This window comes from Pseudonaja textilis, chromosome 6 (genome assembly GCF_049901715.1).
Source record: "Pseudonaja textilis isolate UNSWEBS1 chromosome 6, rPseTex1.2, whole genome shotgun sequence".
NCBI classification, from domain to species: domain Eukaryota; kingdom Metazoa; phylum Chordata; class Lepidosauria; order Squamata; family Elapidae; genus Pseudonaja; species Pseudonaja textilis.
This window is the reverse complement of record NC_141995.1, coordinates 10,929,129-10,942,350: the sequence shown is the minus strand read 5'-3', so window position 1 is coordinate 10,942,350 and position 13,222 is coordinate 10,929,129. Positions and strand designations below refer to the sequence as shown.

General features: G+C 41.1%; 1 protein-coding gene across 16 annotated transcripts in view; it reads left to right on the top strand.

The window, feature by feature from the left end:
- Positions 1–13,222, top strand: part of LIN54 (lin-54 DREAM MuvB core complex component) — a 32,067-nt gene that overhangs the window by 7,662 nt on the left and 11,183 nt on the right. For 4 of the 16 annotated variants that reach the window (XM_087935833.1, XM_026718903.2, XM_087935832.1 and 1 more), the window contains exons 2-7: positions 1,453–1,530; positions 2,445–3,256; positions 5,335–5,455; positions 8,759–8,904; positions 9,866–10,024; positions 10,999–11,215. In XM_087935833.1, the coding sequence (XP_087791959.1) occupies positions 2,573–3,256; positions 5,335–5,455; positions 8,759–8,904; positions 9,866–10,024; positions 10,999–11,215 (1,327 nt within the window). In that variant the 5' untranslated portion in view covers positions 1,453–1,530; positions 2,445–2,572. Of the gene's footprint in view, positions 1–557; positions 693–1,452; positions 1,531–2,444; positions 3,257–5,334; positions 5,456–8,758; positions 8,905–9,865; positions 10,025–10,998; positions 11,216–13,222 lie in introns of those variants that run through there. The other 12 variants (XM_026718899.2, XM_026718902.2, XM_087935838.1 and 9 more) reach the window with 9 other exon arrangements.

Here is a 13,222-nt window from a genome sequence, read left to right as displayed (position 1 = left end):
TGTTTTAATTATTAGTCATAAAATAATACAGTCATAAAGAACCTTTTTAATCAGTGACCCAAACTATTAGTATTTCATTAATGTATGAGAATACTTTGTAGATAAGCCTTTAATTATGCATGGGAATTTTATATAAATAGTCTGTTTGCTATTTATAATTAACTTTGAGGAACTAAATGCAACTTTTCATGTAGTGTTGATATCTGGGATAATGTTGCCTGAACAGAGAGGCTTCTATATAAAATACATTTTCTGATGAAATCTAGTTGTAGAAAAAATAACGTCCTTATTGATGGATGTTAAAGTGAATAGACATACAACTGGCTGTTTTCATGTGTACAACACATACCCACACATCTCAATTATACAATATTGTTGTATTTCCTCTAAGTCAAAAATTCTTACTGTGTATTCTCATACATAAGAATACACTCTCTACAAAAATCAGAGCTAAAAATAAGCACTCTTTAAAAACAAATATCCATTTGAACCCACCATAGCCAACTATTAGAATACCAACCTGTTCTTTTGTAGTAATTTTTCCATTTCCCACTCAGATCCTGAAGTCGGGTTTTGAAAAATGGGAGGGGTTTCCAGAAGGTGGCCCCATGTCATGTAGGCTTTAAAGATTATAACCAGCATTCAATTGGACCCAGAAGGAAATTGGCAACCAGTTCAGCTCTGGATCAGAGGTATAGCATGTGCAGTCCTAGGGCACACATCACTGTCAGTGTCTCAAAAATGCTTTTCCCAAAAGGCCCCTGGACTTTCTCAGGTTTCTTTTCTTTCTTTTTTTCTGAAATGTTTTGTTTCTTGTTCAAGAGCTTCTTCAGTTCTAACTGAAACTGCTTCTAGCTTCTAACTGAAAAAGCTTTGTGGAGGAGAAGCGAAATGTTTTCAAAGAAAAACCCAAGAAATCCACTTTGCCTTTTGGAAAAAGTACCTTTGGGACAACCATGACCTGGGTGATTGAGAATTTCCACAGACATAACGGCCAGGGCCTCCACATTTGGCATCAGCTGAAGTTTCTGGATTCTCTTGAAGGGGTAGCCCCATGCAGAGCGCATTATAGTAGTCCATTGGGAAATGGGCACACTTGGTGACAATACAAAGCTGCATAACGGCCTTCCTAGCCATGCCTGGAACCTGCTCTTTGAGCGGGAATTGTGAGTCCAGAAGGACCTCAGATTGCACTTTGCTTAGGGCAATGCAGCCCCACTGAGAGCCCCAAAGATCCAAATCTCCAAATCCAAAAGACCCTACAACCTAAAGCCCCTCAATCTTGCCAGATTCATCTGAAGCCTTTTGTTCCCCTTCTGCCTTCAGGCACTTTGTATCTATAATTGACCTTGACAAAAAAAAAATCAAAAGTGAAGGAAAATATCCTGACAGTATAGCATTTTCTCAATTTAGGATGGATCTGAAAATAACAAACATTGTTATCTTTTGCAGCTGCAGCACATGGTGCTGCACGATGATGTTTTTGGAGGTGCCCTGATGTGAAGCAACAGGAATTTAAAAGAAATTCAGGTAATTAGAAATACTTCTATTTCACAAAATCTCTTGTCACCGCTGCATGGCACCAATGTCCTATCTAGACATAATGACAACATGTCAAGCATTTTGCACCCTCCCTACTTTCATCATAATATTGAGTTTAAATATGAATACCCAACATTCTTTTCAATACTTTGCTTCTGTAAAGCTGGATAACAATAATACTGTAATACGTATTTTGTTTTATAGAAATGGAGTTATAGTGCTGCTTTGGCTAGCCACGGGGCTAGCCACGGGGCCCCCTTCTTGCCCCAACCCAAGTCTCTTCATGCAGCAATGGTGCCACTGGGAGGTTTTGAATAAATCTATAAATATTGTTGTACACAGGGGTCACTTTCAGAGAGTTCGCTGTTGAAGAAGGGTGGGATAACTTGTCCCTCTGTACTGTCATTTCCAACAAAAATCCTGCCAGCCCAGTGTTTTGGTTTAATGAAAGCTTACGTTGTCAACAAAGGAGGTTATTTTAAAACAAATGAAATCCCATTTGGCTATAGTTTATATTTTGGTGAGTAATGGGTTAACCATCCTCTCCCTATGTAATAGAAAAACAAAGTGTCTTCCAGTCAAAAATATAAGTCATGCTTCTGCCATTGGGAATTTTTTTCAGCCTTAAAGCATTATCCTGGAAGGGAGGAAGGCTTCCCCAGAATGGCTGAAGCTGAAAAAGATCTTGTTGCTGATTATTCAGTATATTTATGACTAATAAGTGATTAGAACTGGGAGTACTCTGATTTGCAGCCCAAGCTCCTGGTTTCTGAGGTGTAATAATCCTTTCAATATAATTAGTAACTATTCTTATTAGCTAATAGATTTGTATGTATGGGGGAAGGGATGCTAATGATATATTTATCCACAGTTGCTAATATATCACTTCCACAATTATATAGCTGTCCAGCTATGACACATCTGATGTTTCAAGTTATATAGTTTGGTGGAACGTGAAAATTGGACATTTTTTAAAAAAAATATCACTGCAGTGGCTTCTGTTGAATCTACTACCATCAACGCCTGCAAAATGGAGGTTGTGTCAGCAGAAGTGAATAGCTTGCTCCCCGAAGAGATCATGGACACAGGTATAACATTGGAGGAAGATGAAAACATCGAAGCTGTAATTGTGGGTGACCATATTCCTATGGAAACAGAACTGGAGGGAATAACAAATGTGAGCTCCGCTGATGATCATGCTACTACTGGCACACCATCGGTCACTACGGAATCTGTCACATTGCCCAGCAATTGTGTTAGCCCCATTACCGGCAATTCTGCCATTGTAAAATCTGATGCCAGTGTGACTGCACAACCTTCTTTTCAAAGCGGCCTCCAAAAACTAGGCACCCAGACTCCCGTCTCTCTACCAGCCAATCAAATTATTCTTAACAAAGCAACGGACTTGAAAATTGGTAAACAGGCCATAAAGCAGGAAGGTCAAAAACTCATAGTAACAACTCTGGGCAAGCCCGGACAACCCATTGTCTTAGCGCTACCCCACAACCAGCTGTCACAGTCTCAGAAGACCACATCGCAATTACAAGCAAGCGACTCCAAAGTTCCAGCCCAGCAGTTCAAGGTGGTCACAATTGGCGGAAGGTCAGAGGTGAAACCCGTCATTGGTGTCTCTACCTTGGCTCCAGGGTGCCAGCTGGTAAATACGGCAAACCAGTCATCCGTACTGCAGTCCCAGCAATTAAAAGCAGTGCAGGTAAGAAGGGTTTTTTATCAATTATTCCCTTTGCAATAAAATTGATGTACCATTGGGAATTCCCTTTGGCGGCAGCCATTGGTCCGGAGGACAGCTGGCCAGATTAAAAAAAAACCAACTCAATAAATGTCTAAAAAAGCAAGTTCTAAACCAAGGATGTTAAAAGACAGTGGAGATTATGAGTAATTTTAAATAATAAACTAACTTGTCCGTCAAGATGAGGTTGTAGCAGCACGTATCAGAAAGTGTTTGCTCCAAATTACCAAACTTTTGGAAACTTGACTTTTCCCCAGGACTTGATTTTGTTGAGGGGGTCAGCCTCTTTCGGGATTATTTTGAATGTTTCCTCTGGGACATATCCCAGTCTTTCCTTATTTTGGTTTCTGTTGTTTTTAATGTTGCATGCTATCCAGAGACTTACTGAGTTGATCAATTCTCTAGAGTTAACCGATCAATCAGATGATTAGTAGACGTGAAAATTGGCAGTTTGGAGACCAGCCTTAAGACTGGTCTTGTTCAGGTCTAGTGAAGAACAAAAGTACACACTGTGAAGAAAAATGTGGAAAGGAATGGCAACTATGTATAGGCAAGCATATAAACATATGCAAAAATTTAAACCTCAGTTTAGCAGTGATTCGTGAGGGTAAGTATAAGCTCAAGAACTGTAAGTCTTCATGTCCATGTCTGAAGAATACTCCTTTGTTTCTGGCCTATTATGAAAAAGAAAAAAAATGATTAATCTATATTTACAATTAACTTTTGTTTTTGCTTTTCACAATAGGCCAAAACCAAAGGAATATTCTTCAGACAGGCATGAAGACTTACAGTTCTCGCGCTTATAATTACCCCCACAAATCACTGCTAAACTGAGGTTTAAATTTTTGCTTATGTTTATGTGCTTGTATATAGAGTTTTCATTCTTTTTCACATTTTCTTTACCCAGTGTGTACTTTCAGCTTTTTTGCTTTTAATCCAGTTTGGGAAGATTCTTATTCATAATAAAAGGATATACATGTAGTGAGCCAATGTATGAATCTATTAACTGAGTCATTTATTTTGCCTCCCATACCTCTATTACACTCCTAATCCACCTCACCCACCCCCATCTGCATATACAGGTAGTCCTCAACTTACAACAATTCTTTTAGTGGCCATTTAAAGTTACAACGGCACTGGGAAAAAAGTGACTTGTGGCCCTTTTCCACACTCCCTACCTTTGTAGCATCCCCATGATTATGTGATCAAAATTCAGATGCTTGGCAACTGTTGCATACTTACCTGTATTATGCAATCTGCATTAAAATTATAATTGCCTTGGGCCAAGAATTCTCCCTTTCTTAAACTCTGCAAAGAACTAGGACTATTTAGGCCATGATAGTGAACCTATGGCATGCATGCCAGAGGTGGCACTCAGAGCCCTCTCTCTCGGCATGCGAGCAGTTACCCTCACCTCAGCGCTGGTCTTCGGGACTCTGCCACGCATGCATGGGGGGCAGGGCATACGCACAAGGGGCTGCACGTGCATGCACGGGGTGGGACGCATGCACGGGGGTTGCGCACGCCTGCAAGGGGGAGGTGCATGCACGGGGCACACACGCGTTGCATTTTGGGGATGCGCATGAATGTGTGAACTTTGGGCACTTGGTGCCGAAAAGGTTAGCCATCACTGATTTAGGCCATGTTTGGCCAATCTTTTGGCTTGTCTGGGCTGCATTAAGTGAAAAGGAATGTCTTGGGCTGCATGTAAAACATATAATATGCACAATGTATATAAATAACATCTTGTGGGGTCTTAGCACTAGCTGTTCAGGGCCGCATGCAGCTCATGGGCTGTGGGTTGGACATTCCTGATTTAGGCTACAGCCATTCCTCACTTGCTGGATCCTTTCCCAGTACAGGTAGTCCTCAACTTATAACAATATTTGTTGTATTGAATGTGATATTCTTTTACTTTTTGGGGTGTGTGTGTGCGTGTGTGTGTTTTGGTGGAGTTGGGCCAGGGGTGATTCTCCCTTACTTCTGATTGGTCAGTGATTTGCAATGATTGGATTTCATTGGATTTTTCATTGTTTTTTTAGATTGCTAAGAAAACCAGGACACCAACTTCAGCTCCCGTGATAGCGAAACTCATCATCACCAAACCAATCAATAGCAAAGCAGTTTCAGGACAGACAACTCAAGTATCACCAGTCATTGCAGGTTTATATCTAAATATATATATATATATATCTTAATGGCTTTTTTCATGTCGTAATATTTACCCGGGGAGTAACAGATGAATGGGAAATATAAAGTGACATTTGATGGATTTTAATTTCCCAGTTTTCCATTGGATTTTCCATTCCTGGTTTCCTTAAATTTTTCCAAACAATGTTACCTATAAGCATTGGGGGGATATTAGTGTCAGTATTCCAAGGAAACACCCAAAACAATTCAGAACTCTGAGACAAAATCCATCAAGGTAAGAATTTATTAGAGAAGTCATCCTGGCACATCTGGGGAAAACCCCAAAACCTGAATCTGAGATCCCACGTTTTCCCCCACCCGCTTTAAACTCAACCCCTGCCCTGTTCAATGACAAACACATCAAAAGCTCCAAATCAATCTGGATTCTCTGTTGCTGCCAAACTTCAGTTTCTCCCCTTCCATAAAAGACACGGAAAGCCCCCAAACAGCTCTCTGTTTTCCAGATATTTACGGTGCATCTTTTGCTGCAGAGGACACCTGGTGGGGGGAGTTTGGGAGTTGGTCCCTCCCTTTGGAGGGTACCCAGATTAGGGGAACCAGCGCTAGAAGTGATGCTGTCCAGATATAGTGGGATGATGAATTCTAGAATTCCCAACTAAGGCAACCAACGGCTCTGCTGGCTGGGAATTCTGGGAGTTGTCATCCAAACTATAACACATCCTGTATCGTGTTATTTTGAGGAAAGTTGCTCTAAATGCAGTGTTTTTGTCAACTTTAGTTACTTGGGTGGACTTCGACTCTGGATTCTGGAAACTGAAGTTCAACCATCTTAAAGTCGCCAAGGTTGAGAAACACTTAATTTAGAACATCGTTCAGTGTAAAAGGGAGTGGGATTTTTAAGCTCTTGATTTATTTTATGGTTTAAATAAACGTTCTTCTAAGCACAGGTGCTTTGAATGGCAGCCATAAAAAGGACTGTTCTTTAGCCAAGTAGAAAGAATATAAAAGTTTATCAACTTATTTAGTTTAGTTTCATTTTAGTTTACTTTATTGTCATTGCACCTCGTACAATGAAATCAAAGACCATCTTCAGTGCACATCATGACCATGACAATAAACACATCCTTCACCCTCCACACATTGAACCGAAAACCCCCGACACCACACCAACACTGCACTATACAGAAGAATTCAAAAGAGCTACTGCCCTGGGATAGAACTTGTTTTTCAACCTATTTGTCCTTGTTTTTATTATTCTGTACTGTCTGCCAGATGATAATAGTTCAAAAAAAGGGTTCCCAGGATGAGATGGATCTTTGAGAATGTTATCTCTAGAAGTTTGGATCTTGGACTGATTACATGGGAAGACATGCAATCATCTTACCGTGTGCTAAATATAGAAAGTTTGCTAGTTTTATGAATATGTAATAAAGTGCAGAAATGCTCTCTTGCTTGGTTTTGAATTATGCTGTCATTCCATTTGGAATTATTGACAGGTTTTGTTGCTAAGAAATCAATATATTGATCATACTTATTATTTCAAGCATTCCTGCCCCATTTCAGCATATTTTAGCATACTTATTTTTCTATTAGAGCAAAAGATCAATCTTTTCTTAGGAAATCTTTTTTTTTCAGTGCAACAATGTTTGGAATTATTTACTTTTTTTTCTTTTGTCCAAGGGGGAAAAAGTCATATTAATTCTTATAATCAAGATTAATTGCTTCTCTTTCTTACTACAAAGGAATTATGGGGCAAACATTTCCAGATTCGGGTACAAAATGTACATAGGAGGGGTGGACTACAGAGGAAAGGGAGTTAAATTCTGGTATAAATTTATCTTGAATATTTTAATTTATTAAATTTGTATACCACCCGTCTCACTGATTGGGGTGACTCTGGGCATTATTTGATCAGATTTAATAAAAAAAATTATTTGTCTTTTGCTTTATTTTTTTTATTTATTCATTTAATTAATTTATATTGCCGCCTATTCGGCCATGGCAACTTGAGACAGCTTACACAATGTAAAACCACTTTTAAAACAAAAAAATAAAAAAGCTAACAAAAAGAATCAAATAAATTAGTAAAGTACAATAGAACAAAATTTGGAAAAAATTAAAAATCAACTCCCACCCCCCACCCCTACAACAGTAGATCACACTAGGCATTTGATGGGCTCCGTCCCTCTCTGGGTTCCCCAGGCCCTCTGGCAAAACCAGGTCTTCAGTGCCTTCCAGGAGAGAGCTAGAGTGGGGGCCATTCTAATCTCTGGGGGAGTGATGTTCCAGAGAGAGACGGAGCCACCACGGAGAAGGGCCTTCTTCTGGGTCCCACCAGGTGTATCTTGCTCAGGGGTGGGATCCACAACATTCCCTGCCTCCTTACTTCTAATGGTTTGGGTAGACATGACTGGCAAGAGACATTCCCTCAAATAACCTGGACCCAAGCCATGAAGGGCTTTAAAGGTAACAACCAGCACCTTGAGTTGCACCTGGAAGCAAATTGACAACCAATGCAGCTCCTGCAGGAGAGGTGACACATGTGCACACCGGGGTCTGAACAAAACCATGTGGGCTGCTGCATTCTGCACCAACTGGAGCTTCCAGATGCTCTTCAAGGGCAGCCCCATGTAGAGCGTGTTGCAATAATCAAGACGGGAAGTGACCAGGGCATGAGTGACTGTGAGTAGGGACCATTGGTCCAGGAAAGGGCATAACTGATGCACGACCTGGAGTTGCGCAAAGGCCCTCCTGGCCACAATCACCACCTGCACTTTGAACAGGAGTTGTGAGTCCAGGAAAACCCCTAGATTATGCACAGAGTCTGTTTGGGGTAGTGCCACCCCATCCAAGACTAAAGGTGGTGATTCTCCTGAGCCAACGAACCCCAAACCCGGAGCCGCTTGGTCTTGCAAGGGTTTAGTTTCAACCCTTTTATGGTGTTTAACAAATACTTAAAACCAGAATCAAAATTGTATCAGCATTTTGGGATTATACTAAGATTTTTAAGTGAAGACCATTTTTTTTTATTGCCAAAGTACTGTTTTAAAAAAAAATAAAGTAGTAGGTAAGCTATTCAAGAGAGAAATAATTCAGCGAAGTATGTAATATATTTTATAGTGCCACAAAATGTGAAAATTGCAGCAGGTTAAATTTAAATTGTATGTTTATTTTTAAAGTTAAGTGGTCTGCTTTTAAAAACCAATTCTCTAGCTCATAGAAAGTGCTTATAATGCCTTTACCAGAAAATCATGCACTTTATCAGCTGAGAAGATGGGTAAGATTATATCTCAATTTTGTTTTTGTTTTTTACAGGTAGAGTTCTTACACAGACTGCTCCGGGGACACCCCCCAAAACTGTAACGATATCTGAAAGTGGAGTTATTGGGACAACTTTAAGTTCTACAATACAGGAGGCACCAAATAAGATAGCAATCTCCCCTTTGAAATCCCCAAATAAGGTAAACTTAACATTTCAATTGCTTATGTATATATTGAATGTCAGTCTCCAGTTTTCACATTTGAGACATATTGCTAAAAAATTCCACAGTCCATTCTCCTGTTTGCACAAATGGATTGGTATGAAAATGATTGGAATGGATTGGTACGTTCCACTTAAACGAAGTTAGTCTGATTTTGAAGGGGACTTCCTAAAGGGTCCCAGCGGTTTTCAGCTATTTTAGAATCATCTGCTCTCTTAGTATCCTTCTGCCATGGGAATTTGTGCTAAAGGGAAACTCACAAATCCTCCAAATAAAAATGAGTATGAGAGAAAATATTATTTGAATCAGTGAAGGAATGTAGGTACAGGTAGTCCTTGACTTAAAATAATTCGTTTAGTGACCATTCGAAGTTACAAGGGCACTGAAAAAAAGTGACTCATGACCACTTTTCACATTTACGATTGTTGCAGCAGCCCCAGGGTCACATGATCAAAATCCAGATGCTTTGCACCTGATTCATATTTATGACGGTTGCCGTGTCCCAAAGTCATGTGATCACTTTTTGCAACCTTCTGACAAAGTCAGCAGGGAAGCCGGATTCACTTAACAACCGTGTTACTAACCTAACAACCGTAGCGATTCACTTAACAACTGTCTTGCTTAACATCAGAACTTTTGGACTCAATTGTGCGCTGTAAGTCGAGGACTACTTGTACATTGATACAGCTGTGCAAACTCTGGATTTGACAGACTTGTAGCTGCCACTGCCCCCACCCTTCCCACTACCTCCTTTCTTTTTTCTCTCCCTAGTTGATAATAGGTTTACTTTTTTCCAAAAGGGAGTAAAACAGCCCCAATGCCCTTTGGGTCCCCCTTGCTCATTATGCCTACCCATGTTGTGGAAAGCCTTGACCTCTTGCGCATTTGCAATGTTACATATTTTGAAGTTGGGATTCTGTACTTGTGTGATCCTGTTAAGCAGCTAACGATGGTGTCGGTCGCCTCGCAGCCTCCAAGCTCCCCACAGAAAACAGTCAGTGTTCCTCTAAACGTAGCCCTGGGACAGCAGATTCTCGCAGTGCAGCATTCAACGCCCTCTTCCCCGGGAAAAGCTGTAGCTAACAATACAACTGCTCAGGTACACACTAATCTGAGTCCTGTTCTGAAAGCCTGTTCTTCAGATTGTGATTTGCAGAATTGCATAGCTTCAGACACAATTGATCTTCCTTCCTCCTTCCCTCCCTCCCTCCCTCCCTCCCTTCCTTGAAAAGAAGGACTAGGGGTGACATGATAGCAGTGTTCCAATATCTCAGGGGCTGCCACAAAAAAGAGGGGGGTCAAGCTATTCTCCAAAGCACCTGAACATAGGACAAGAAGCAATGGATGGAAATTATTCAAGGAGAGAAACCTAGAACTAAGGAGGAATTTCCTGACAGTGAGAACAATCAATCAGTGGAACAACTTGCCTCCAGAAGCTGTAAATCAGGGGTGTCCAACCTTGGCAACTGTAAGACTTGTGGACTTCAACTCCCAGAAGCTGGCTGAGGAATTCTGGGAGCTGAAGTCCACAAATCTTAAAGTTGCCAACGTTGGACACCCCTGCTATAAATGCTCCAATACTGGAAATTTTAAAGAAAAGATTGGAAAACCATTTGTCTGGTTTCCTGCCTAAGCAGGGGGTTGGACTAAAAGAGCTCCAAGGTCCCTTCCAACTCAGCTCTTCTCTCTTCTCTTTCTTCTCTTCTCTCTCTTCTCTTCTCTTTTTTCTCTTCTCTTCTTCCTTTTCTTTTTCCTTTCCTTTCCTTTCCTTTCCTTTCCTTTCCTTTCCTTTCCTTTCCTTTCCTTTCCTTTCCTTTCCTTTCCTTTTCCTTTCCTCCTTTCCTTTCCTTTCCTTCCTTCCTTTCCAGTTAAAATTAAAGCACTGCTGAAAGGAAATAGCTTAAAGCCAATGCAGAATAAAGTAACTCTACTATACCCAGCAATTAGCCTCTGGCCTAATCATGAACGGTGTGATGTTAGTCTCTGACCTGAGGAGAATTGTGCTGATTCTCATTAGAAATGAAGAATTGGCTTGCCAGCAATCTCAAAGATAATTTTATATCATTTCAACAGGCTGTGAAATCTGCAGTACAGACCCTCACTGTTGGGGGAGTGGGTACTTCTCAATTTAAGACGATCATTCCCTTGACAACGGCACCCAATGTTCAACAGATTCAGGTACCTGGAAGCAAATTCCATTATGTCCGGCTTGTAACTGCCACAACTGCCAGTAGTACAGCACAACCAGCTAATCAGAATCCCAGCACCAGCACTGCAACCCTGCAGCAAGGTTAGCAAAGCCTTTATTTGAATACATTTTGTGATAATTGTTAAGGTGCTTAAGAAAAACGCAAGTAGGAAGCTGCAAAGGAAGTTTGATGAGATTGGCCAATTGGAGCAGATGCGTTATGCAAGTTGAAATCCTACTGCTTAGCCGGAAATGGTTGTGTATTTTTAAAATAATTTTAAGATTGATTTATGGTTGAAGTATGATTATTTGATATTGATCCTTGCTTAGTTGGAGAATGCCACTTAATTATGACCACGGCTTGTTCCTCTTACTCACAAGATCAGCTTTGCTTCAGAATTCTTGGAGGTGCTTTAGAATTACAGTAATGTTTGTTGCATTATTTTTCATGGCTTGTGTTAAATAGCCAACCAGGTAATAAAGATCTGATATTTATGTTCACTTTTATTTCAAGTTCTGAAATATTTTCTTTTAAAAATGGGTATAAAGCTTTACTGATTAATTACACAATTCTACTTCACGCCATTACCTCACTTTCAGTTAATAGGTTTGCAAGTGGGGTTTTCATCAGAACACTGCAGGGCCCAGTGATCTCCCCGCCTGCTTGCTTCATTTTGCTTCCACTTCCACTTTCCCATTCTCCCCATCACTGATCGTTTCGTGGCTCCTGGACACATTTTTGCCTTCATTGGAATTGGGGGGAGGGGGAGGGATTTGAGGGAGGAGGTTCCCTACTCAAGTTGTGTCTGAAATCTCCATGTTTTTGTGTGTCTTGGAACTCTCTTAAGCCTGCTTGTGAATTGTTGGCGGGCTCCGTAGAAAAAAAAACCTTGCAGTGTGGAGTGCTTCCAAGCATTCCTATGTGCCAGGGGTCTCCAACCTTGGCAACGTTAATACTTGTGGACTCGAACAGGCTGAATTCCTCACCTAGCCATGCTGGGTGGGGGAATTATGGGAGTTGAAGTCCAGAAATCTTTAAAAGTTGCCAAGTTTGGAGACTCCCGTTATGCACCACTGCAACAGTCTCTCCCCACCCCATCTCTTGCTGAACTTTTCCCTCTAGGGCACCTTTGTTATTTAGTTGTGTTGAAGATCTCTCTCTTGGACAGGGGTGTCAAAGACGATTTCATTGAGGGCCGGATCAGGGTTGTGTTTGACCTTGGGGGGCCGGGGTGGGTGTGAGCAGCTCGACCTCACTCGTGTCGGGGGCGCCTTTGGCAGCCCGAGCACTCTGCCACGTGAAAACGGGATCCGGAGCTCAGTTTTCAGTTGTGACGGACTCCTATAACCCAATGCCAGCGAAAATGGAGCTCGGGAGGTCCGTGCGCAGTCCTCCTGAGCTCCATTTTCATTGGCAGAGGCATCGCAGGCCGGTCCTTCGCTGTTTCCAGGGCGGCCCCACGGGCCAGATCTAAGCACACCCCTGCTCTAGGATGTTCTCTTATCATTTTTTAAAAGTCTCACGCCGCCTTTATACCACTAAGCCTGCTAGTAAAGGTAGTCCTCGACTTACAACGTTTTGCTTAGTGACCATTTGAAGTTACAACGGCCCTGAAAAAAGGGGACTTCTGACCACTTTTGCAGTGTCCTGGGGTCACGTGATCCCCTTTGACGACCTTCTGACAAGTAAGTCAACGTGGAAACCAGATTCACTTAACAACCGTGTTAGTAATTGAACAACTGCATGGGTTCGTTTAACAAATGTGGCAAGAAAAGTCGTAAAATGGGCCAAAACTCACTTGACAAATTTCTCATGTTGAGTTCAAGTGTGGTTGTAAGTCAAGGACTATCTGTATAATGGTAGCAACATAAGCAATACTCCTTGGGAAGGAAAATCGAAATTAAAATATATAACCCTGAAAACAGCTCAGAGCTGCTTTGACCTATTTTTGACATTAAAGTTACCCAAATAAATAGAATGCATATATATGCTATTGTGGAAATCATATTGCTACCTTCAAAATGCTTACGTGTGCCATGTTCTTATTTTGTTTCCCCGACATTAGATTTCTAAACGAAATTCTATCTGGCTTTTATAACAAGCATTTT